General features: G+C 45.3%; 1 protein-coding gene across 3 annotated transcripts in view; it reads left to right on the top strand.

The window, feature by feature from the left end:
* LOC115474191 (ras-related protein Rab-5B-like) overlaps positions 1 to 27,232 on the top strand; it is a 141,030-nt gene that overhangs the window by 102,776 nt on the left and 11,022 nt on the right. For all 3 annotated transcript variants that reach the window (XM_030209551.1, XM_030209549.1, XM_030209550.1), the window contains exon 4: positions 3,609 to 3,731. In XM_030209551.1, coding sequence (XP_030065411.1) covers positions 3,609 to 3,731 — 123 coding nt within the window. The remainder of the gene's footprint in view (positions 1 to 3,608; positions 3,732 to 27,232) is intronic.

The following is a 27,232-nucleotide window of genomic DNA, read 5'->3' as shown; positions in this document are numbered from 1 at the left end:
CGGAGCAAGCAGAGCTTCTCAGACAAGGTCATCACCACTATGCTCAGAGCGAGGAAGCGCTCTACTTCTACTGATTACGCCAGAGTTTGGCGTACCTTTGCATTGTGGTGTGAGGCAGGCTCACTTTCTCCCTTCACTGCTCCAATTTCATCAGTGTTGGCGTTCCTGCAAGAAGGTCTGGAAAAAGGCCTGTCGCTCAGTTCCCTTAAGGTCCAGGTAGCGGCTCTTGCTTGCTTCAGGGGTCACCTGAAGGGTGTTTCCCTGGCATTGCAGCCAGATGTGGTGCGCTTTCTCAAGAGAGTTATTCACCTGCACCCTCCTCTGCACGCAGTGGTACCTGCGTGGAATCTCAATCTGGTGCTAAGAGCCTTGCAGAAGCTGCCTTGTGAACCCTTGTCGAGGGCATCTCTGAAAGAATTGACGTTGAAAGCAGTCTTTTGGTGGCTATCGCTTCAGCCAGAAGAGTTTCCGAGCTCCAGGCGCTATCATGTCGAGAGCCCTTTCTGCAGTTCACTGAGGCAGGAGTGTCTATTCGCACAGTGCCTTCCTTCCTGCCCAAGATTGGTCCTCGCTTCCATGTGAATCAGCAGCTCTGTCTACCCTCCTTTCGTAGGGAGGACTACCCAGAGGAGTACTCTGCTCTCAAATATTTAGATGTGAGATGAGTCATCATCAGATACTTGGAAGTGACCAATGATTCCGGAAGTCGGATCATCTGTTTGTGCTGTTCGCAGGTCCTCGTAAGGGTCTGCAGGCTGCCAAGCCTACAGTGGCACGATGGGTCAAGGAACCCATTGCAGCGGCTTATGTGGCCGCAGGGAAGGTGCCGCCTATCCAGCGAAGGCTCACTCCACTAGAGTACAGGCGGCCTCGATGGCAGAGGCCGAGTCCATCTCCTTGGAAGAGATTTGTAGGGTGGCAACTTGGGCATCGGCTCATACCTTCTCCAGACATTACCGCTTGACTGTGGCTGCTCGGGCGGAGGCCCGGTTTGGAGCTTCAGTGTTGCGGTCAGGGATTTCTGTGTCCCGCCCTGGGTGAGTACTGCTTCAGTACATCCCACCAGTCTATGGATTGATCAGCATGATGATATGGAAGGTAAAATTATGTATCATACCTGATAATTTTCTTTCCATTAATCATAGCTGATCAATCCATAGCCCCTCCCAGATATCTGTACTGTTTATATTCTGGTTGCATTTCAGGTTCAAGTTTAGTCTTCAGTTCCTGTTCAGGAGGACTTCGTGTTCAAGTTTTTCAATTGGATTCTTCAGGAGTTGAGACGATTTTGTGTTACAGTGAGCTGCTGCATTCCTCTCCCCCCCCCCCCCCCCCCCCCCCCCCCGTTTTACGGGGCTGGATTGATACCTAAATTCTGCCGGCGCTCCCTCCCGCTTCGTGCGGCTGTAGGGCAGCTTTGTACCCCTCCCACTTCGGCGGTGTTAGGGTCAGTCAGCTCCTCCCGCGGTTGCAGGATAAGCCAGATCCCCCCGCATCGGCGGGTGTGGTGTCCCTCCCCCGCTCCGCGGGGATGAGCTGGACGGATTCCCCTCCCCCACTTGTGTGGGGATGAGCTGGGTTAATTCCCCTCCCCCGTTTCGGCAGTGGTGAGCTGGGCAGAGTGTCCCTTTGTGGGTGTAATTCTCTAAGTGCTGAGTCCTGCGGATGGAGCTTTGATATCGACATACTGAGGAGTTTCCGGCAGCACATGACCACATATAGGGAGGCAAAAGTTTGCTCTCTATCTCTACCTGCTGGTAGATGGACACAACCCACCAGTCTATGGATTCATCAGCTATGATTAATGGAAAGAAAATTATCAGGTATGATACATAATTTTACCTTCTCAGGTGCATAATTTGGTACCAGATCCCTATTACAATAACGAAGCATTTAGGACTAAATTCTATATATGACACCTAAAAAATTGCCAAGGCGTATTCTATAAAGTACACCTAAATTTAGGTATACTTTATAGAATAAGACTAAATTTCTGCATGGTTTATAAAAATATGCCGAGTGCCTTTCCACACAACTAAATTTAGTCACAGCCTGTTACGCCAAGTAAAACTTGATGTAAATTCCGATGCTTAAATTATGCGCAGGTTGGGTGTATTCTATAACCATGTGCATATGCACGGATTTGGTGTATTCTATAACCACGCGCATATGCACGGATTGGGTGTATTCTATAACCACGCGCATAGACTTTAGAAACGCCCATGACCTACCCATTTCATGCCCATGGCCATACACCCCATTTCAACTATGCAACTTGGAATTTACTTGCATCATGTTAATAGAATACGCTTAGACATTTGTTTGCATAAATGCTAATTAATGCCAATTTTACTAGTGGTCTTATTTTAGTGCTTTATTGGGGTAGTTGTGATATTTCCCATTTTATCACTTATAGCAGTTCTTTTCTACCCTTTCCTGAAGGCATACCTTTAATTGCATAGCTTCTGCAATACTATATACGGTAGTGTTGGGCTGAAAATCCCATTGATCGGCCTGACACTGTATGCAAATCTTTCTCATGCATGTTCATTGTGGTAATCCTAAATCCCCAGCTGCCTTGGTCTCTCTCTAGTAGAGGGTTCATGCCCATGGCCATACACCCCATTTCAACTACGCTCCAGCGTAAAGATATATAAGGATTGATTTTCAAATAGCCCACATAATTTCAAAGTACGATTGCTGTAACACATGTACTTTAACCAATCCACCCCTTCTTTATGCTGATAGTGTCAGGTTAGTCAATGAGATTTTCAGTCCAACACTATATAGTGTTGCAGAAACTATGCAATTAAATAATAGGCATTTAAGAGAGAAAAATATGGGTATATAATTACTTATTAAAGTAATATAAGTGTAGCCACACCATGCAGTAATCATGAGTAAGATATAGTATGTTATGTATAAAATAAAAGTTCAGCTACCATGCAAAATTAAGTCAGTTGGTAGCATTGTGCATCTGTGTCTAATTCTGTAGCTCAGGAAAAAAGACCCTTTTTCTGACCAGTAATTCACTGGGCTCACTTCCCCGCCCCCTCCCCTTTAGAGTGGGCCTTCCCAAATCTGTTCTGGGGATCCCAGAGCTAATCATTTTTTTTGAGGATGTTCTCAGTGAGTTTGCACTTCATAAGCCCTGTTCTGGAATCTTAAGTATATCATTATGCTGCCTAATATTTTTTGCCTGTCATACCTTGTATGTCCTTAAAATAAAACATTAACTTATCTCATGGCTATATATTTAAGTATGTGCTGTAAATTATAGAATGCTATATATTTATCCAGTTTGATTGTATTAGCAATGTAACCCCCCCTGTTTACTAAGCTACGGTAACACCGACACAGCCCTTTCAAATGGGCTGCGTCGGCATTAGCATACAGCAGCCACTAACGCGGTTTAGTAAACAGGGTGTTAGGAAGTCCTCCACAAAATTGTACATCTGAAATTAAAGTTGTGGAAAAAGGTGCATTCACCAAAACGGAGAACCCCAGTAATGGGAAGTTTTGCAAAAGGATAATTTTCTTTCTGGTACTCAGCATATCGTGAAAAACAGACTCAGTGCAGTGTGTTTGTTCTGTGTTTGATTCCGTAGGAGACATTTGACAGAGCAAAAGCATGGGTAAAAGAACTACAGAGGCAAGCCAGCCCTAACATAGTGATAGCTTTAGCTGGAAACAAAGCTGACTTGGCTGAAAAAAGAATGGTGGAATATGAGGTAAAAACATAAAATGCACATCTTGCATGGTCTGACATGGGTAACATAGTAACATAGTAGATGACGGCAGAAAAAGACCTGCACGGTCCATCCAGTCTGCCCAACAAGATAAACTCATATGTGCTACTTTTTGTGTATACCCTACTTTGATTTGTACCTGTCCTCTTCAAGGCACAGACCGTATAAGTCTGCCCAGCACTGTCCCTGTCTCCCAACCACCAGTCCCGCCTCCCACCACCGGCTCTGCCACCCAATCTCGGCTAAGCTCCTGAGGATCCATTCCTTCTGAACAGGATTCCTTTATGTTTATCCCACGCATGTTTGAATTCCGTTACCGTTTTCATTTCCACCACCTCCCGCGGGAGGGCATTCCAAGCATCCACTACTCTCTCCGTGAAAAAATACTTCCTGACATTTTTCTTGAGTCTGCCCCCCTTCAATCTCATTTCAATCTGTTAACTGCAACCTGCCAACATACAGGCGTAACCTTAAACTTCATCTTGAAAGTAACATTTTAGCAATTATTCACCAATAACGAAGCACTATTATGTGCTGACATGCTGTGTACCCACCATAGTCTCACACAATCACCGTCACTTACCGCCCAGCTGCGACAAACCGCCCCCTACCCAAGGGTGGGTGGGCCGGGTCAGCTCTGTTAACCCTGCTGCTGCTCCCTCACAATGACCCCTCCTTACGTCAGCAGCTCTACTTTATCACCCTCTCCCTCCTGCCCCCCTCCCTTCCCTTAACCCTTTCCTTACCTCCTATCTCCCACCTTTCCTCCTTCCTTGCAACACTTCCCTCCCTCCCCCCGCCCCCAATCCTACCCCTCGTTGGCCTTCAGCCCAGTTGTGTCCGGCCCCTCCTAATCGGATTGGCCTATTTCTCAACTGGGGCATTCGGCACCAACTCGCACACCCACTGTCCTTCTGCAAACCAATAAGACCCATAAGCCATTTCTTTTGAGCGAATTTGGAATTTATTAAGGCCGCAGAGGAAGGTAAATAACTGCTTTGACTAGATCGTTTTAATTCTGCTCTGTGGAATAAATATGAAAGATAAGTAAATATTATATCTTGTGTTCTGATATGCCTGCACATTTTTCCATTTTGTTATTTTTAGATATTGGAAACTGAGGAGCGGCAAATCTGCTTGAAAATACACAATGAGGCTAATAGTCCAGGACAGGCCTCAACAAATTTTCTTTGATTCTAGGAACCAGGTCAAAACTTTAGCTATGTGGAGGGGCATAATCGAACGCGAACGCCCATCTCCATGGGCGTCTATCTCCAAGAATGGGTACGTGAAGGGGTGGGACAAACCGTATTTTCGAAGAAAATGGGCGTCCATCTTTTTTCCGATAATATGGTTTGTGCCAGCCAAATGCATCGGATTTGTGCAGATTTGAGCTGGGCGGTATTGTTTTTCAGCGATAATGGAAACCAAAGGTGCCCAGCTCAAAAATGACCAAATCCAAGGCATTGTGTCGTGGGAGGGGCCAGGATTCGTAGTGCACTGGTCCCCCTGACATGCCAGGACACCAACCGGGCACCCTAGGGGCACTTGTAACAATTAAAAAAAACAAAGCAAACTACCTCTGAAGTCCAAAGCTCCCTTCCCTTGAGTGCTAAGCCCCCCAAATCCCCCCCAAAACCCACTCCCCACAACTGTACACCATTACCATAGCACTTATGGCTGAAGGGGGGTACCTAGATGTGGGTACAGAGGGTTTTGAGGGCGGTTTGGAGTGCTCCCATTTACCACCATAAGTGTGACAGGTGGGGGGGGGGGGGTGGGCCTGGGTCCACCTGCCTGAAGTCCACTGCACCTACTAACAACTGCTCCAGGGACCTGCATACTGCTGTGATGGAGCTGGGTATGACATTTGAGGCTGGCATACAGGCTGGACAAAAAAAAGTTTTTAAGGTTCTTTTTCTTTGGGTGGGAGGGGGTTAGTGACCACTGGGGAAGTCAGGGATGGTCATCCCCGATTCCCTTTGATGGTCACAGTGGCGTAGCCACAGGTGGGCCGGGGCCCACCCATTTAGGGCTCAGGCCCACCCAACAGTAGCACACGTTTAGCAGTAGCTGGAGGGGATCCCAAGCTCGGCCAGCTGAAGACTTCCCCCTGATGGCAACGAAAACGCTTCTCTCCATGATACTGGCACCTGCGCATGCTCTGTTTTCAGCGCATGCCTGCTGCAGACTGCCAAGGTGGAAAGAAGCATTTCCCCGCCAGCTGAGGTATTTTTTTGGTGGTGGTTGGGACGGGGGAGACCACTAACACTTAGTGTCCACTCCTTGCCTAGGCCCACCCAAAATCTGTTGTCTGGCTACGCCCCTGGATGGTCATCTGGTCATTTAGGGCACTTTTTGGGGACTTGTTCGTGAAAAAAAAAGGGTCCAAAAAAAGTGACCCAAATTCGCGCTAAAAACGCCTTTCTTTTTTTTCGATTATCGGCCGAGGACGCCCATCTCTCCTTGGCCGATAAACACACCCCAGTCCCGCCTTCACCACACCTCCAACATGCCCCCGTCAACTTTGGCCGTTTCCGCGACAGATTGCAGTTGAAGACGCCCAAAATTGGCTTGCGATTATACCAATTTGGGCGCCCATGGGAGAAAGACGCCCATCTCCCGATTTGGGTCGAAATATGGGCGTCTTTCTCTTTTGAAAATAAGGCAGATAGTAACATAGTAGATGACGGCAGAGAAAGACCTGCACGGTCCATCCAGTCTGCCCAACAAGGGTAACTCATATGTGCTACTTTTTGTGTATACCTGACCTTGATTAGTATCTGCCATTTTCACGGCACAGACCGTAGAAGTCTGCCCAACACTATTCTCACCCCCCCCCCCCCCCCCCCCTGCTCTGCCACCCAATCTTGGCTAAGCTTCTGAGGATCCATTCCTTCTGAACAGGATTCCTTTATGTTTATCCCACGCATTTTGAATTCCGTTACCGTTTTCATCTCCACCACCTCCCACAGGAGGGCATTCCAAGCATCCACCATTCTCTCCGTGAAAAAATACTTCCTGACATTTTTCTTGAGTCTGCCCCCCTTCAATCTCATTTTATGTCCTCTAGTTCTACCGCTTTCCCATCTCCGGAAAAGGTTAGTTTGCGGATTAATACCTTTCAAATATTTGAACGTCTGTATCATATCACCCCTGTTTCTCCTTTCCTCCAGGGTATACATGTTCAGGTCAGCAAGTCTCTCCTCATACGTCTTGTAACACAAATCCCATACCATTCTCGTAGCTTTTCTTTGCACCGCTTCAATTCTTTTTACATCCTTAGCAAGATACGGCCTCCAAAACTGAACACAATACTCCAGGTGGGGCCTCACCAACGACTTATACAGGGGCATCAACACTTTCTTTCTTCTGCTGGTCACACCTCTCTCTATACAGCCTAGCAACCTTCTAGCTACAGCCACCGCATTGTCACACTGTTTCGTCGCCTTCAGATCCTCAGATACTATCACCCCAAGATCCCTCTCCCCGTCCGTACGTATCAGACTCTCATCGCCTAACACATACATCTCCCGTGGATTTTTACTCCCTAAGTGCATCACTTTGCATTTCTTCGCATTGGATTTTAATTGCCAAATCTTAGACCATTCTTCTAGCTTCTGCAGATCCTTTTTCATGTTTTCCACTCTCTCCCGGGTGTCCACTCTGTTACAAATCGTAGTATTGTCCGCAAAAAGGCAAACTTTACCTTCTAACCCTTCGGCAATGTCACTCTCAAATATATTGAACAGAATCGGCCCCAGCACCGATCCCTGAGGCACTCCACTACTCACCTTTCCCTCATCCGAGCGAATTCCATTAACCACCACCCTCTGGCGTCTGTCTGTCAACCAGTTCCTAATCCAGTTCACCACGTCAGGTCCTATCTTCAGCCTGTCCAGTTTATTTAAGAGCCTCCTGTGGGGAACCGTGTCAAAAGCTTTGCTGAAATCTAAGTAGATTACGTCTATAGCATGTCCCTGATTCAGTTCTCCGGTCACCCAGTCAAAGAATTCAATGAGATTTGTTTGGCACGATTTCCCTTTGGTAAAACCATGTTGTCTCGGATCTTGCACTTATTGTCTTCCAGGAAATTCACTATCCTTTCCTTCAGCATCACTTCCATTACTTTTTCAATAACCGAAGTGAGGCTTACCGGCCTGTAGTTTCCAGCTTCTTCCCTATCACTACTTTTGTGAAAAGAGACCACCTCTGCCGTTCTCCAATCCCACGGAACCTCTCCCGTCTCCAAGGATTTATTAAATCTTTAAGAGGACCCGCCAGAACCTCTCTGAGCTTCTTCAATATCCTGGGGTGGATCCCGTCCGGTCCCATGGCTTTGTCCACCTTTAGATTTCCTAGTTGTTTATACACACTCTCTTCCGTAAATGGTGTTCTATCAACTCCATTCTCATATGTACTTTTGCCAGTCAATCGTGGTCCTTCTCCAGGATTTTCTTCTGTGAAAACAGAACAAAAGTACCTGTTTAGCAAATTTGCCTTTTCTTCATCATTATCTACATAGCAGTTCGCAGCATCTTTCAGTCTCACAGTTCCCTTTTTAGTCATTCTCCTTTCACTAATATACCTGAAGAAATTTTTGTCACCCCTCCTTACCTTTCTAGCCATTTGTTCTTCCGCTTGCGCTTTCGCCAGACGTATCTCTCTCTTGGCTTCTTTCAGTTTCATCCAGTATTCCTCTCCGTGTTCCTCTTCTTGAGTTTTCTGTATTTCTGGAACGCCAACTCTTTAGCCTTTATTTTCTCAGCCACTTGCTTGGAGAACCATATTGGCTTCCTTTTTCTCTTGCTTTTATGTATTCTCCTTACATAAAGGTTGTGGCCGTATTTATAGTTTCTTTCAGCCTGGACCACTGCCCTTCCACATCTCGTATGTCCTCCCAGCCCATCAGCTCTTTCCTCAGGTATTCCCCCATTTTACTAAAGTCAGCATGCTTGAAATCCAGGACTTTGAGTTTTGAGTGGTCGCCCTCCACTTCAGCTGTCATATCAACCAAAACGTTGATGGTCACTGCTGCCCAGGTGGGCACCCACTCAGATATGTGACACACTATCCCCATTTGTGAGCATGAGATCCAGCGTCGCTCCCTCCCTTGTAGGTTCCGTCACCATTTGTCTGAGCAGAGCACTTTGGAAATCATCCACGATCTCTCTACTTCTTTCCGATTCCGCAGACAGAACCTTCTAATCTACATCCGGCAGATTGAAATCTCCTAGCAACAGCACCTCTCTCTTCTTTCCCAAGTTTTGAATATCCGCGATCAGATCTTTATCTAATTCCTCCAATTGTGTCGGAGGTCTGTAGACAACACCCACATGGACAGAGGTTCTATCATTTCTTTTTAAGGTGATCCATATCGCTTCTTCCTTTCCCCAGGTCGCCGTGATATCATTTCTCATATATAGAGCTACTCCTCCAACTTTACGACCATCTCTATCCTTCCTAAATAGATTATAGCCTGGTATGTTTGCATCCCATTCATGGGAATCAGTGAGCCACGTCTCCATGATTGCAACAACATCTAAGTCTGCCTCCAGCATCAGGGCTTGAAGGTCATGAACTTTATTGCTTAGACTGCAAGTATTTGTGGTCATCGCTTTCCATCTACATTTCCTGGTATTTGTTTCAACATTAGTGATTTGGGGGTGTCTTTTCTCTTTGTGTACCTTCATATCTTTTTGTTCCACCTTCATAGCTTTTTCTTCTGCCTCAGTTCTATTTTCAGGAACATCACAGTGCTGTAATGGAGCAAAGGAATTCTGTAGGGCAACACTTGTGAGGGCGGATGCTTCTGTGTCACATAACGAAGTCTGCCTGAGCCTACCGTGAACCATCTATTCTTAGGTGGTTTTATCGTTTGAGGCAGTGGTGAGAATTTGGTATGATTCTGTGCAGTATGATTTTGTGCAGACCTAGAAGCTGCTTTAAGTGCACCCAATTCCTGCTTTACTTTACTGAGCTCCTGTTTTAAACTATCGAGCTGAAGACAGATAGGACAAGCCTTAAGTCTCCAGATGATTGGCCTTGAAACTAAAGCACCACAATTATTACAGAGAATAAAAGTCATCCTGACTGTTTGAAATGGGTATGAACAGGTGTACTATGATGGGGTTAACAGTCTGCAAGATTGCCTGTGTGTGACTGAGGAGTAAAGTTAATGACTGGAAAACCATGGGGTGGGTGGGATTATAAGTCCCAGTGAGTCAGCCAAGTGCTGTATCAAAAAAGTTCTGTAGGTGTGACCAGAACTAATACAGCCTGATCAAAGAATTTCCAGTTGATTTAACTTTTGAATTCCACTAGAATATAACTAGGATTGGCAGAACCTTTCCACAAAGTTAGAATGTTACAGGACCAGAAGCAGCTAACAGCTGAGACCTCTCTTTCTTCTCCTCCCCCACACTCCCTACAGTGTTGTCCCACTGAAGTTCAAGAGTGGGGGGAGGGAGGAAACAGGGAACGCCTCAGAGATCTGCAGCAGCTCTTTTAGAAACTGATTTACTAAGGCAGTTTTCCCATTCTAAGTCTACAGGCAAAGAAAGGTTTTTTGGTTGTTTTTTTTTTTTTTTTTAGTAAATCAATCCCTTAAGGTGCCATTGCACATCACTCTAAGAAGCCAGCAGTCTTCCTTCCCAAGCATGTTGTTAGTTGTATGACGGCACCCCCCTGATATGAGAAGTAAAGAAGCAGTTGCCTTGTTGCTTCACATATTAACATAGCCTGGGTCCCCACTAGTTTCTTTCCCCCGTGACCCTTCAACTCAGGCTGCACCCAGTCTATTTTGCTCTATCCTACTCCCCCCCCCCCCCCAACCCCAGTTTCTCTCTTATAGCCTCCACTGAATGCTTACCTAATCTTTTTATATTCCTCCACACCTAGCCTCTTTCTTGTGTATATGTACCACCTTCCATCCAGGAAACCATCCTCAAACCCCCAGGCACTTCCCAGACTCTGCCTTGCTACCTGTTCCCCCCCCCCCCCACCCCCCCCTCACCTGAAAAATCATTTTGGCATTGGATCAAAACAGAACTTGCAGGAGAGCAAGAAGCAATCAAAATTGGAATTCTACCATATACTAGGAGCACACTGCAGCATTAATTTACCTTTCTCATGAAGAGTCGGTGCGTAAAGAGCACTTAGAAATATTAATTGTATCCAATCGATAGAGCTCCAAAACTCTTCTGAACTTAAGGGATCAAAAGGTCTCATCACCGTGTCTTTGAGTCATCAGCAGGTGATGGAAATTTTTTCTTCTACCTTCCCAATAAGAGCTATCCCACTCCGCAGGCAACCCTTTTTCTCTTACAAGTGACAAAACATAAGTGTTCCCAGGGACTTACCATTATGTGCTCTCTGTAATTTGGTTCTCTAAGTTTGAGCCATATGATGAAGGAACATCCATCTGGTCTTGTGATGTAAGTCTTGTGAGCCCAGAACGTGGCTCAAACTTAGAGTCAAATTTTGCAGTGGAAGTGCAAGAGAACACTTGCAACATCTGCAACAGTGATGGCCAGTAGAAGAAAAAAAAATTAAAGGTATGAAATCCAAGCACGATGGCAACTTGGCACCTACGATTTGTTAAGCCCAGGCTTAGGCTATGGCCATTATTGTGAACAGATAGAAATTTATGTACAACTCATGTTTTGAGCAGTGTTCCAAACTGCAAACACTTTTTTTTTTTTTTTTAAATTAATACAGTACTGATACTGATTTCTAGGAATGGGTGTCCGGTAGAGGTAGTGAGTAAATGTGAGCAAAGCCCTTTAGCTTGCCTTGGCCCTCTGACTCATCTTTTGTGATTTCCAATAGATATGTCTTCTATTGAATACTAATAATTAGAAGATGAAGCGTTTGGGACAAACAGCTGTGAATTCCAGAGAGCATTGCCTTACAGTAAACATGGAAGGTCAGTAGCTAGTTAGTGGCTAGATTGTGCAGGCATTTACTAACTGAAGGAGCCAGGACAGTTTTAATACTAAAGTACATTGTAGAGCTGACATAATGTGGACATTGTAATTAAATATCTCGGGCCCCATTAAATGAGGATCCAACCCTTGACCACATCATTGAAGCATTCCAGCAGAATATTGTAACTGCAGTACATCAGATCTATAGGGTAATAGTTCAAAAAAGGGTGTTTTTTAATAAATTTATTTTTAAAATTTTTGTGTACTTTTTAATTTCATGCTCAAAGAGTGACTATGCCCTTACTAACTTGACCTTATCACATTGTTAAGTTGTTAAATCTGGCTATCTGTTTCATAATAATGCCCACTGCTGTAGCTGAAATAGCAGATAAAAGATTAGGTTATTGATAAAACTTATTTACATTTAGGTTTAAATTCAATTTTCTAAAAACCGACTTCTTAGTAGAGGATTCTCTTGTCAGAGCAATTGCCTTTCAGCTTGGTAGATTAGCTATATATATGCCTTAGAAGCAAGTTGTAACTGGTCTGACCATACAAACATTTGTCAAGAAGGCAGTGGCTGGACAAGATGCTTGTAAGCAGTTTATAAGTTTTAAATGTTTCATCCAGCTTGGAAATCTAGAGAACCACGGGAGTGGGGGAGAGTGAGAAAAGTTCAGAATAAACAGAGTTCTTGAGAATTTATTTTTCTCTTTTCTATTAGTTATATTAAAGCTCCTTAATTGAAAGAAATCAAAATATAATTTTAACTTAGAATTTATATTCAGCCTTTTTAGACAAATCAATCCAGAGCTGATCACAAAGTGGGGAAATTCTGTAAATGGCACCAAAAATTGGGCTCCAATAAAAATTAGCACTCAACACTGTTCTCTAAAGGGCACTCCAGAATGAGTGCTCTTTATAGAATAGCATTGAACGCCAAATTCCATGCTGAACTTTAGGTGTATACTGAAACCCAGTGTAAATCCTGGCATGCAAGTTGGGGCCATTGTTCCAGTTCCCCAGGCTAAACAAGGACAAGACAGAAGATACTTCGTCTACTTCATTGTCCCAAGAAAGGAAGGCACCTTACATCTAATCTTAGAACTCAAAGATCTAAACCGTTGATTCAGAGTATCCCGCTTTTCCATGGAGATGATAACAGCAGTCATAGCCTTGGTTCAGGCAGGAGAATTTCTCACTGCCCTCAATCTCAAAGAGGCGTACTTGCATATATGGCCGCTGCATGAGAAGTTTCCATGTTTTGTGGTGCTAAGCTGTCACTTCCAGTTCAGGGTTTTGCGCTTCAGTCTCGCCACAGCACCAAGAATTTTACCAGTGTTCTGGTGATGGTAGCAGTGACCTTCCATCGGCACCAGGGAATCAGAGTTCACAGTATCTCGACTGGCTCATTCATGTGTCATCCTATTCAGACAGCGTGATGCAAGAGACAGTTGTCCATCTGCAGTCGTTGGATTAGATGATCAGTTTTGAGAGGAGCAGACTAGCTCCATCGTAGATGCTGGAGTATGGGCATTCTATTTGACACAGCAAGGGAGAGGATCTTTCTCACAACACAGGAGGTTGAAGCTGGTTCAACAGATTTGTCCTTCTTAGTCATGGCAGGCCCAAATTCTGAGACTATTTCCAGGTTCTCGGGTCCATGACAGTAGCAATAGAAGTGGTTGCCACATACAAGGGCTCATATGCAGTCTTTACGGGAGGATCTTCTCAGCCGCTGGTCTCCGATTTCACAGAAGTACAGCTTTCATCTTCCTTGGACACTGGTTGTCAGATGAAGTACGCAGTGGTGGTTCTCGCTCAGGGAATTTGACCATTTGAGCTCCCTTTCTGATAACACAGTGGGAGGTGGTGACAGTGGACACCAGGAAATCAGGTTGGTGAGCTCATTACAAGTTCAGTCTGGCAAAGACACATGGACAGAACAGGAGTCTCAGTGGCCAATATATCACTTGGCGCTCAGGGCAGTGTGGAATGCCTATATGACTTCGCTCCCTTTCTGATGGGAGCTTCGATCTGAGTTTTCTCCCACAATTCAATGGCGGTGGCTTATATCAACAGGCAAGGTGGGACCTGCAGCCGTCTGATGGTTGTGGAGGTGGCCTCCCTCATGAATTGGTGAAACATTTTCTCTGCTTGTTGGCAACTCCCTTGCTGGGTCCTTGAATGTGGAGGTGGACTTTCTCAGCAGGCACTCCTTGGACCCTGGAGAATGGTAACTATCCAGCAAGGGTTTTCAGTTGATAGTGGGCTGATGGGGTTCTTCGTTTCTGGACTTGATGATGACTAAATGAATGCCAAAGTGTTCAAGTTCTTCAGCCATTGGAAAGAATTGGGCGCGATGGGGATCAGTGCTATACTGCAGACCTGGCCAGAGACACATCTGCTGTATGTCTTCTCTCCCTGATCCATGGTATGCCATATGTTAAAAAGGATCGTATTGCACCAGGGTTGAATAATTCTCATAGCTCCGGATTGTCCGCAGAGGGCGTGGCACACAGACCTGATCTGACTGCTGGACAGGGATCCTCTCTATCTTCTGCAGGCACACGTCCTACTGAAGCAAGGTCTGGTGCTCATGGAAGATGTATGCACCTTTGGTCTTATAGATTGGCCATGAACAGGCTTGGTTAAGACAAAAAGGTTATTTTGATTCAGTCATTACTATCTTGTTTCAGGCTCAGAAATGCTTTATATCCATGGCGTATGTGAGGGTGTGAAAGATGTTTGAGGGCTGGTGTTCTCAACGCAGTCTATCTCCTTTCTCTGCTCAGAATTATGCACATCGTAGCATTTCTCCAGGCAGATCTTCAAAATGGATGGTATTGGGTTCTCTAAAAGTTCAGGTTGCAGCTTTGGCCTGTTTCAGCGGCTGACTACAGAAGATGTCTCTTGTGGCTCACCCGAATATCCTTCAATTTGTTGCAGGGAGTGGGCCACTTGCACATCCCTTTTGTATGCCCTGTCAGGTGTGGAACCTTAATTTAGTCCTTCGGGCTCTGCAGTAGCCTCCTTTTAAGCCACTCTGGAAGGCCTCTTTGAAAGGTTTTATGCTAAGGACAGAGTTCTTGGTAGCTGTTGCATCTGCATGAAGGGTTTTGGAGTTTCAGGCTTTCTTGTCACAATCCCTTTTTCCGCTTTTTGGAGGTATGGATCTCCCTGCGCGTATGGTTCTTTCCTTCTTATGAAAGTGGCATCGCATTTCATCTCATCCAATCTGTGGATCTCCATCCTTTCGCAGAGAGGACAAAGAGGCTCAGTATTCTTCCTTGAAACTTCTCGATGGTACGTGCACTCCTCATTAGATATCTGGAAGTCATGAATGAGTTTTGCAAATCAAACAGTCTGTGCTTTTTGGTAACAGAAGCTTGGCCTGATGGCTTCCAAGCCCACATTTGCTAGATGACTGAAGAAGGCTATTGTGTCACTTATTTGCTTACGGGGAAGCAGGCTTTTCAGGTCTTGTGGGCTTTTGTCTACAGGGCATACAGTGACATCCTGGATGGAGACTACTTTACTATCTCCGGCGGATATTTGCAAGGCAACAACGTGGTTCATACCAAGCACTACAAGGTTGACGTTGTGGTGCACTGAGGAGCCAGTTTTGTGGCTCATTTCTCAGGGTGGTGGCGCCTGGATCCACCTACTCTAGAGATTCATTTTATATATGAAAATTCAATCAGAACGTATGCAGTAATGCTAGAGTAAAACGTACCTAATACCAAAACCAAAAACTCTAGCAGAAGAGTAAATAGTGCTTAATTGGTAAAGTGGAGAAAAAGCCCTCAGAAACCACAGGTAAACTACCTGAGGTTTAGTGCGTGGTTATGGATTATTCGCTTTGATCTATAACACACGCTACGGTTCTATCATTGGGCAAAAAACTCCACATAACACGGGCTACAAAATTTTATGCCTCAAAAATGCAAATAAACAAAGTGAATCACTCCTCACACATTTAGATGGATTATTCACTCAAAAGGTCACTTTCTAATGGCAACCTTAATCACATCAGTATAACAGAAAAGGACTTGCACTTAGCTTAGATCAAGCACTCTTCATTGTCCGTTCTACGGGGACCACCGTTTCACCTAGAAACACGGCTTCTTCAGGAACTGAGTGCTCTAAAGTTGTGCTGAAGTCTGGAACAGATAAAGTGTGTCATAGAATTGTAATTATAAGGAGAGAAATCTTCACAATATCAAAACCGCACAGAAAAAGTCACCCCACGATCAGGCATACTTGAAGTGGAAGCATTGAGCATTTCAATATAGCGCCTCAGCGTTCACGTACAAACAGCTGATAAAAATACTTGCGTGAACGTGATGTAATGGGTGTTAGTAAAAATTGTACCAATCAATGGAATTGTTTAGCCCATTCGGTTCCAAAGTGCCAAGTTCAAAAATCCACCTCGCCTCTCTCCTCAATAATTTAAGTTTGTGGTTCCCGCCTCTATGAGGAATCTCAATCTGATCTATGACAAAGTATCGCAAATCTTCAAATTTGTGATTGTGTGCAATACAGTGTTCCACAATTGGTTCCTTGACTGCAGATCTGCGGATATTGGATCTATGTTCTAAAATCCTAACCTTCAAGGGCAGCTTAAAGAATACACAACATGGTCAGAAGAGCAGTTAGTGAAATGTGACAACTTGTGCAGTCTTTTGGTTCTAGGATTAACAAATTGTTTGATCTGCTTGGTGATATTGCATATTTGACAATGGCCACATTTGAAATGTCCAAAGACTTTTTTATGTTTACTGATAGTAGAATGTCTTACATCTGCCGGCCTGGCAATTACTTTGATGTTATTTGTCCTAGCAAAAGCAATGCGCAAATAGACATTTTCAAACGTACATGTAGATTTCGTAATCTCCCATCTATTCTTGATTATATTCGCAAGATGGGGACTGTGTTCATTATATTGCATGACCATGGTGAGTGTGTTATCCTCTGTTTGACGTTTCAAGGTGTTGGACAAAAGTAGATTCTTGTCATTGTATTTCGCCCTCCGAAACGCCTTCTTAAGAACCGACATGGAGTAACCCCTGTCTAATAGATTTGACATTAAGTTATTGGCTTGAATTTTAAATGTGGGCAAATCAGTACAGATGCGTCTCAATCTGAGCATCTGAGAAAAAGGAAGACTATTTTTAAGGTGTGTGGGGTGGCAACTAGAGTTATGCAGGAAAGTATTTCTGTCCGTAATTTTTTTGAAAACTTTTGTAACAAATTTATTTGAAACAATGCTGACCTCTACACCTAAATAATGGATGCATTCAAAAGAGTGTTGCTCAGTAAATTGAATATCTTGGTTGCAAATGTTTAGCCAACTCATAAATTTCTGAAGGTCTATTTTTTTTTTGTTACATTTGTACCCCGCGCTTTCCCACTCATGGCAGGCTCAATGCGGCTTACATGGGGCAATGGAGGGTTAAGTGACTTGCCCAGAGTCACAAGGAGCTGCCTGTGCCTGAAGTGGGAATCGAACCCAAAGCATGAAAATGTCATCAATATATCTCCACCATTGTAGGATGACTTCATGAAATGGGGACTGGCTGATCCATTCCAATTCAAAATTAGACATGTAGAGATTCGCAATTGACGGGGCAAATGTTGCCCCCATTGCTACCCCACTCGTTTGTAAGTACAGTTTGTCAAGAAACATAAAATAGTTCTCTTTCATAGCTATTCTAGCAAGTGTCAGAAGAAATTCTGTGGTATCTGGTGTGGTCTAACGCTATTGTCAAGTGTCTGTTTGAATGGTCTGTAAAGCTTCATCTTGAGGTATGGAGGTATATAATGAACACAGTCCAAAGTGACCATTAAAACCTTCTTATGGTCAAGATCTACATCCTGGCGTTTGCGGAGAAAGTGAGTAGTGTCCCTAATGTACGAGGGGTACTTTGGCACCTCTATTCTCAAAAAAGTATCAATAAAAGTTGATAATGGTTCCAGAACTGAGTTTTTTTTATATGCACCTCAGGTTCTGGATTAGTAGGAATCTACATAATGGAAGGAGAAATTAGGTCTTGCCTGATCATTTTTTTTCCATTACTCCTTCTTACTATTCCACAGGCCTGCCCAAGGTTTCTGAGATATTTAGTTGGTATGAAGTAATAGGCCAAATAACAACTGTCACCTTGCATGGTGCTTCCTGCATATCTCCTTTTCTCTACAAATTGTCCAGAGATGAGAGGTCCACACATGTTTGCTTGTCTGTTAGGTTAGGGGAGTTGTTTAAGGTTATTATGTTTGTTCTGAGTATTATCTTTACTGCTTGTCTACATAATATTGAAGAACTGGACTGGATACCAAGAGAGTTATGTTTCGGCTCAGTTTTCAGTTTCTATCTCCACTTGCTGGCTGATGGACACAACTGTCCCACAGGTTCTAGAATAGTGGGAAGGACTAATAGAAAGAAAATTATCAGATATGCCTACTTCTCTCCATTTGTGCATGGATCTGGGACCGCACCCAATTTGGGTGACCATTATAGAATCCAGGAGCTAGTAAACAAAAAGTTATAAAATGAAACAGGGCCTTTGTTATTCCACTATAAAATCTTGGCTATCTGCTAATAAATTAAAGTTGAAAGCTAAAACACTGGTCCATTTTCTTTATGGTTTATGTCTCTGCTTCTCCACAATTTCCTGTTGTTTTTTTTTTTTTACTTTTGATGAGATTAGAATCCTTGGGCCCTGTTACTAAGGTGCACTACCGTTTTAGCACACTAAACGCTAATAGGAAATATATGGGATATGTCTAGCATTAGCTCGTGCTAAAAATGCTAGCACACCTACAGCGCAGCTTAGTAAACAGGACCCCTTGAGTTGAGGGAGATGAAATGTTTAGGAGTTTTATTTATTTATTTATTTACCATATTTATATCCGGCTTTATCTATGAAACCACATCACATAGAAGTTGTAAGACGTATTTTTAAATTAAAATCTTCTCTGGTGTGAAAAAGCTCAGACTTGCATTGTGGTTCTTATTACATTTAGATGATTTCCAAATTGAGCTATATTTTGAAATAGAATTAATGTACCCTTTTTGAACAGTTCACAGTTCAGTCTGTCACAGACTGTGTAACCATCTTGATTTAGATACATTTAGAATTTTCTCTTCCATTTAAAATACAAGCTTGATCAAATCATGAGAGAGTAATTTTATAATAGGTTGCATTATAGACCAGGAAGCCTGACTTTGGGGCCAGGCAAAATTGTAGAGACCATTATATAGAACAAAATTTCTGAGCACATACTGTACATATGCATGGATTTAGCCAAGGTAAATCTTGCCTCGCCAATCTGCTACATTTATTTGAAGGGGTGAATAAATTTGTGGATAAGGTGAGCCAGTTGATTGATATTATGTATTTGGATTTTCAGAAGGCATTTGACAAAATATCTTGTAAACAACTCCTAAGAAAATTAAAAAGTCTTGGGAAAGGCAGTAGTGTCTTATTGTGGATTAAGAACTGGTTAAAAGATAGAAAACAGAGTAAGATTAAATGATCAATATTCTCAATGGAAAAGGGTGAATAGTGGGGTTTCCCAAAAATCTGTGCTAGGACTGCTGCTTTTGTAACGTATTTATAAATGATCTAGAAATGAGAATTAGTGAAGTGAACAAGTTTGCTGACAACTCACAGTTATCAAAATTGTTTAAATCACAAGATGATTGTACAAAATTGCATCTCAAGTTCTCTGATGACAAGCAGGACAATGGTATCCTTACATCTGGATGATGTCATTTTGACAGAGCCCAGTGTAGGACACTGCCCAGCGCTCTGTAACTTTTTTGGCAGTGGCTCTTCCATGTATGCACAAGTGCCTTCCCATCCCTCGTGTGAGTGTGGGACCCTTGGTTGATTTTTTTTTCTGTGGAGCTAAAAGGTCACATTTTGTTTCCTCATTGCTTCTCCATTGCGTTTTTTGTGCCTTTCTGAGCGGGCCTTTTGAACCTAACTTAGTTTAGTTTTTCCCTCCCTTTTATTTTATTACTGTTTCTGGCATTTTTAAGTTTTCTTTATTTTTCACAGCTCCAGAGGCCCTCATAGGCTGGAACACGGAGCCCAATTTGAAGTTAGCCCCTCTTTGGCCTCACCATTCAGCCTTTTGATTTGGCCGCGGTGTTTTTTGACATGCCCCAGAAGACCCCCAGTGGCTTCAAGACATATGTACCCAATGTGATCAGGTGATATCGTGCACCAATTCACACAGTGGTGTGTGGGGTCCTTGGTGCCTGACCACTGTCTTCTTGCTTACAAATACAAAAAAGACACAAGAAGATCCGCCAGAGGGAACGTTTTGGATCCTCTAAGTCCAGTCCTTCGACGTCAGCATCGAAGGCATCAAAAGTATCAACCCTGATGACTGCCGGGGCTTTATCCGACACTGAGGGTGCACCGGCATCGAGGAGGTCTCCAACACCCTCGACAGTGGGCACTGGTAGCAAGCCCTGGGACCAATCTGCATTGGACCTGACACTGAGAACATGAGTGGATTCAACATCGTCCTTGTCGGCACCGAAGGACACTGATTGCCAAGCGTCGGGTGTGAAGACCTAAAAGTGTTGGCATCGCTCCCCTTCAATACGTGGTATCAGGAGCTCCAGGGCATTGGCTTCGCCAGCACCCAAGAAGTGTCGCCACCGAGAGGACTGCTCCCCTCTGTAATTCTGGTGCCGTCGTCACAGCACCTGTGCAGCCAGGGCCCCCGCTTCCAGGCTGTCTGCATACTGGTACTGGCCCCAGTCTTACCAGTGTCTGTCCTCAATACCAGTTCTGGGCCATGCTGAGAGAGGAGTTGACAGGATGACTGCAGCTTCCAGTGCTCAGGCAACGGTGCTTGCATCAACCACTCTGATCTCAAGGTCCATGACAACCCCTATGGAGCAGTCTCTGACCCCTATGCTTCAAAAGGCATCCATATCAGTGCCTCCCCATGCAAAGGACTGCTCCACATCGGGGGAGGAAGCTCCCTCTAGATTGAGACATGAGCAGGCACCTCTGTGCCTGACCTCGAGGCCTGGACTTACCTCCAACCAGCCGAAACAAAGGCAGTCTCATCAAGACCTTTTGCTGCATCTGACTCGGACCGGTAAGGGGAGTCTTAGGAAGAGTTAGACTACCTCTCAGAGGAGGGGGTCTTATAGCATACCTTCACATCTCTTCCACCTGATGTAGAGAAGGAAGTCTCCACCTGAGCCCACCCTCTTTATACCCGTTTCGTTAGGGACATGGTTTGAGACCATTCCCTTTAAGTTGGAAACAGAGAATGAACCTAGGGCTGAGTTATTTCAGGTTCTAGAGTTGATTCTTCACCCAGAGATGCTGTGACAAGTCTGCCACACAAGATTCTTCAGAATGCACAGATGAAGAACTGGGAAACACCTCTCTCTGTGCAGGTTGCACCAAAGAAGGTGGATTCCATGTATTGGATCCAGAAAGCTTCCGGATTTGAGAAGGCACAGTTTTCACACCATTCCTTGGTGGTCAAATTCGCTCTCAAAATAGCTAGGAGTTCCAAGTCTCATCTCTTGGTGCCCCCAGGCAGCGAGACTCAGACCCTAGATTCCTTGGGAGGAAAGTTTATCAGTCTTCGATGCTAACCTCCCACTTCCAGGACTACCAGCTCTACACAAGCATTTACTTCCAGTCTTTGGTCCACAATCTACTAGACTCTGCAGACACTCCTACAGGAGCAGGCTGCTGAGCTTCGCCAGCTAGCCAAGAAGCAGAAGTCGTGTCGGAAATTGGTCAGTGCACATAAGATAATTTGATATTGGGTGCAGGCTCTCCGCTTTAGAGGATGTGCAGACTCTTATGGCTGCATGTCTCTGACCTTGAACCTGTGGTTCAGGAATGCTAGCGAACGTATCTTGCCAGGAAGACGATATTTTCGGGGATAAGGTGGAAGAGGTTACCAACCTCATCAAAAAACGCACTGATACCATCCAGTCCCTTTCCCGGCGGCCTCCTTCTGCGTCCTCCTCTACTAGGAAGTTTGTTTTTTTTTGGGGGGGGGGGGGGGTCTCAAAGAAGCACCTATTACTCTCAGAGGCATAGGTTTACTACTTCTGCCCATATCCAGCAGCAGCCCAAGACCCAATGCCCTTGGGCTCACCAGCCCTGTCCACAGAGTCACAGCCTGCGCCCCAGCCAAAAGTGGGGGAAGCTTTTGACTGGCTTCAAAGGAACATAGCCACAGTCAAAAGTATCCGGTCTGGACGACCTATTGGTAGGGGAGAAACTGAAGTTTACCAAGAAAGTGTGCCCCTTGTACCCACCATTCGGTGGGTACTCCATATAGTCTCAGCGGGATATGCTCTCAATTGGCAATAAACAAGTCCAAATTGCCCACCATGAGTGTCTCTTTTCACTGCTCAGTATGAGCAGGTATTTGTAGAGGAACTCTGCTCTTCTCCAGGCTCATACGGTGAAGCCCATTCCACTAGGGCAGGAATGGCAGGGATTCTATTCCAGGTACTTCCCTGTCACCGAGAAAAACGGGAGTATTACGCCCCATCCTAGACCTAAAGACCCTGAACAATATTTGGTCAAAGAGAAGTTCAGGATGGTTTCCCTGGTTACTCTTCTCTCCATGATTCAGAAAGACAATTGGATATGCTCTATGGATTTAAAGGATGCATATACCCACATCCAGATACTTCCCAGTCACCGAAAGTACCTCAAATTTAGAGTAGGAAAGCATCGCCTTCAATACTGCATTCTGCCATTTTGGCATCATGTCTGTGCCCAGGGACTTCACCCAAATGCCTTGTAGTAGTCATGGCGTCACTATTCAGACTGAGAGTGCATGTGTTTCGCTACCGGATGATTGGCTGGTCAGAGCACATCGCAGGAGAATGCTCAAGAATCAATGCAAAGAATTATCTTGGTGTTGGAGCTGCTGGGACTTTGGGTATGTTGATTACAAACCTTATCTCAAACCTATTCAACAATTGGAGTATATAGGAGCTCTGCTAAAACACAGTGCAAGCTCGGGCCTTCCTTCCTTAGGATCGAGCAACTGCTCTAATTTCAATCGCTGGCCAGGTTCACAGCAGTCAGCAGGTATCAGCTTGGCATCAGTTGAGATTGCTAGACCACATGGCCTCAACAGTGCATGTAACCCCATTGGCACATCTCTATTTCAGGAGAGCCCATGGGACCCTAGCTTCTCAGTGGCATCAGGTCATGCCACAGCTCAAGCAATCGCTGCACTGGTGGCTAATTCGATCCAGTTTGGTCTGGGGACCACCATTCCAAATTCTGCCACCCCAAAAAAATCTTGACCATGAATGCATCCAATCTGGACTGGGGGGCTCATGTAGATGGACTTCACACTCAGGAGATTTGGTCTTCCCAAGAGCAGAGTCTTGCATCAATCTCCTGGAACTCTGGAGGGTGTGAAATGCTCTAAAGGCTTTCAGAGATCGCTGATAAATTGAAATATTCTAATTCAAAGGGCAATCAGGTTGCAGTGTGATACATAAACACTCCTTTAATACATAAACACTCCTTGTGTTAGGAAACAGTTCGGATGTAGCAGCGGGCTCCAACTTACAACATGGTGCTCAGAGCAATATATCTTGCTGGAAAAGACAATTGTCTGGTAGACAGGCTGAGCAGGCCATGCAACCAAACGAGTGGTCTCTCAACATGGGCATAGCCCGCAAGATTTTCCGAGCATGGAGCCTCCCTCAGTAGATCTCTTTGCCCCAAACAAAGTCCCTCAGTACCTGCTCCAGACCCAGATCACACAGCAGACTAGCATCAGATGCTTCTATCTACATTGGGGGGTGGGTCTGCTGTGTGTTTATCCTCCCATTCCTCTAGTAGGGAAGACTTTGTTGAAACTCCGACGAGATCAGGGAACCATGATCTTAATAGCACCTTACTGGCCGAGTGTAGAATTTTGCCTCCTTGCACATGCCTGAGGGTGTCTCCAGGATTTTACTGACTTCCAGGAAAGATTCCACTAAGAGGTGTTATTCTTTTAAATGGAGAAGGTTTGCCATTTAGTGTGAGGGGCAAGGCCCTAGAGCCGCTGATTTGTCCTACACAAAAACTGCTAGAGTATCTCCTACACCTCTCTGTTTGACAAAACCAACTCTGTATGGGTTCATCTCTCTGCAATTAGTGCTTATCATAGTTGTGTGGAGGACAAGCCCATCTCTATACATCCTCTAGTTGTTCGCTTATGGGAGGTTTGATATTGACAAAACTCCCCATCAGACCTCCCACAGTATCTTGGGATCTCAACATCGTCCTCACCCAGCTGATGAAAGCTCCTTTTGAACCACTAGACCTCCAGTCAGCTGAAGTACCTGACCTGGAAGGTCCTGTTTTGATGGCGGTCACTTTAGTTCGCAGATTAGTGAGCTTCAGGCCCTAGTAACTAATCTGCCTTATACTAAATTTCATCATAACAGGGTAGACCTTCCTACACATCCTAACTTCCTTCCTAAGATAGTGTTGGAGTTCCATCTTAACCAATCGTTCTGCCAACCTACCTTCCAAAACTAGCATGCTCATCCTGGCGAAAGTGCGTTGGTTGCATACCTTAGACTGTAAGCAAGCCTTAGCCTTTTATCTGGAGCAGACTAAAGCCCATAGACAGTCCACCCAGCTTTTGTTTCTTTGATGACAGCCATTGGTCAGTGCATTTTATCCAGTTGGCTAGCAGATTGCATCTCCTTCACTTATACCCAGGCTGAACTGTCTCTAGAGGGCCATGTCACGGCTCATAATGTCAGAGCTGTGGTTGCTTCAGTAATCCACTTGAGGTCAGCTTCTATGGACAAGATTTGCAGTCCACACATTCACATCTCATTGCTGCCTTAAGCAGCATACCCTACACGACAGTTGGTTTGGTCAGACTATCCTGCAGAATTTGTTGGTGTCCTAGAATCCAACTCCAACCCCACTAGACCCATTCTGTTCTGCTCCAGGCTGCACCTTCACAACAGGCCTGTTTTGGTTGTTAGACCAATTGGTTCTGGTTGGCCTTGCCATTGCAAGTCCCTATTGAATCGTTCTTTGTTGTTTTCAGTGAGCCTAGTAGCTAGGATTCCCAAATTTGAGATACTTATTCCTGCTGTCCACACCAGAAGGCAAAGTTAGTCACCTGTAGCAGGTATTCTCTGAGGACAGCAGGACTAGTATATGCTCACATACCTCCCACCTTCCCTTAGAGTTGCATTCTTTTCTGTATGCTTTTGGATGAGACTGGTGGGTGGGAAGGCACTCGCTCAGGCATGGTGTGGGCCTGTCAAAGGCTTCTTAAAGGCACAGTACACTGGGTAGCGGTCCGCACTGGGGGCTCTGTCGGAGACATCACCCAAATGTGAGAATACTTGTCCTGCTGCCCTTGGAGAACATCTGCTACAGATGAGTAACTTCACTAATGCATATGCCTGAGATAAGAAAAAAGACCAGAGATTTAAAGCCCAATTAGAAATGGGCTATGCATTAAGTCATCAGTCTAAGAACTTCTCTATTTAAAAAAAAAAAAGTGTTGGGTGCAAGCCTAATAATGAGTATCACATCACTATTCATTAGTACAACATAAATGTCGTAAGTGAATGCTACATACCTGTAGAAGGTATTCCTCCGAGGACAGCAGAGCTGATTGTTCTCACTGATGGTGACGTCCACGGCAGCCCCTCCAATCGGAACACTTTCTAGCAAAGTCCTTTGCTAGCCCTCGCGCGCCGATGCGCACCGCGCATGCCGCGGCCGTCTTCCCGCCCGAACCGGCTCGTGCCGGCCAGTCTCATATGTAGCAAGACAAAGAGAAGGGAAGACACAACTCCAAAGGGGAGGCGGGCGGGTTTGTGAGAACAATCAGCCTGCTGTCCTCGGAGAATACCTTCTACAGGTATGTAGCATTCGCTTTCCTCCGAGGACAAGCAGGCTGCTTGTTCTCACTGATGGGGTATCCCTAGCCCCACAGGCTCACTCAAAACAACACCATGGTCAATTGGGCCTCGCAACGGCGAGGACATAACTGAGATTGACCTAAAAAATTTACCAACTAACTGAGAGTGTAGCCTGAGACAGAACAAACATGGGCCTAGGGGGGTGGAGTTGGATTCTAAACCCCGAACAGATTCTGAAGCACTGACTGCCCGAACCGACTGTCGCGTCGGGTTATCCTGCTGCAGGCAGTAATGAGATGTGAATGTGTGGACAGATGACCACGTCGCAGCTTTGCAAATCTCTTCAATGTGGTCTGACTTCAAGTGGGCTACCGACGCTGCCCATGGCTCTAACATTATGAGCCGTGACATGACCCTCAAGAGCCAGCCCAGCCTGGGCGTAAGTGAAGGAAATGCAATCTGCTAGCCAATTGAATATGGTGCGTTTTCCCACAGCCACTTCCCTTCCTGTTGGGATCAAAGAAACAAACAATTGGGCGGCCTGTCTGTTGGGCTGTGTCCGCTCCAGATAGAAGGCCAATGCTCTCTTGCAGTCCAATGTGTGCAGCTGACGTTCAGCAGGGCAGGAATGAGGACCGGGGAAAGAATGTTGGCAAGACAATTGACTGGTTCAGATGGAACTCCGACACTACCTTCGGCAAGAACTTAGGGTGAGTGCGGAGGACTACTCTGTTATGATGAAATTTGGTGTAAGGGGCCTGGGCTACCAGGGCCTGAAGCTCACTGACTCTACGAGCTGAAGTAACTGCCACCAAGAAAATGACCTTCCAAGTCAAGTACTTCAGATGGCAGGAATTCAGTGGCTCAAAAGGAGGTTTCATCAGCTGGGTGAGAACGACATTGAGATCCCATGACACTGTAGGAGGCTTGACAGGGGGCTTTGACAAAAGCAAACCTCTCATGAAGCGAACAACTAAAGGCTGTCCCGAGATCGGCTTACCTTCCACACGGTAATGGTATGCACTGATTGCACTAAGGTGAACCCTTACAGAGTTGGTCTTGAGACCAGACTCAGACAAGTGCAGAAGGTATTCAAGCAAGGGTCTGTGTAGGACAAGAGCGAGGGATCTAGGGCCTTGCTGTCACACCAGACGGGCAAACCTCCTCCACGAAAGAAGAGTAACTCCTCTTAGTGGGAATCTTTCCTGGAAGCAAGCAAGATGCGGGAGACACCCTCTGACAGACCCAAAGAGGCAAAGTCTACGCTCTCAACATCCAGGCCGTGAGAGCCAGGGACCGGAGGTTGGGATGCAGAAGCGCCCCTTCGTCCTGTGTGATGAGTGTCGGAAAAACACTCCAATCTCCACGGTTCTTCGGAGGACAACTCCAGAAGAGAGAGGGAACCAGATCTGACGCGGCCAAAAAGGAGCAATCAGAATCATGGTGTGCCGCGGTCCTTGCTTGAGTTTCAACAAAGTCTTCCCCACCAGAGGTATGGGAGGATAAGCATACAGCAGACCCTCCCCCCAGTCCAGGAGGAAGGCATCCGATGCCAGTCTGCCGTGGGCCTGAAGCCTGGAACAGAACTTAGGAACTTTGTGGTTGGCTCGAGACGCGAAGAGATCTACCAAGGGGGTGCCCCA

Source organism: Microcaecilia unicolor, chromosome 7 (genome assembly GCF_901765095.1).
Source record: "Microcaecilia unicolor chromosome 7, aMicUni1.1, whole genome shotgun sequence".
Taxonomy (NCBI): Eukaryota; Metazoa; Chordata; class Amphibia; order Gymnophiona; family Siphonopidae; genus Microcaecilia; species Microcaecilia unicolor.
The sequence above is the reverse complement of the archived record's forward strand: the minus strand, read 5'-3'. Positions and strand labels throughout refer to the sequence as shown.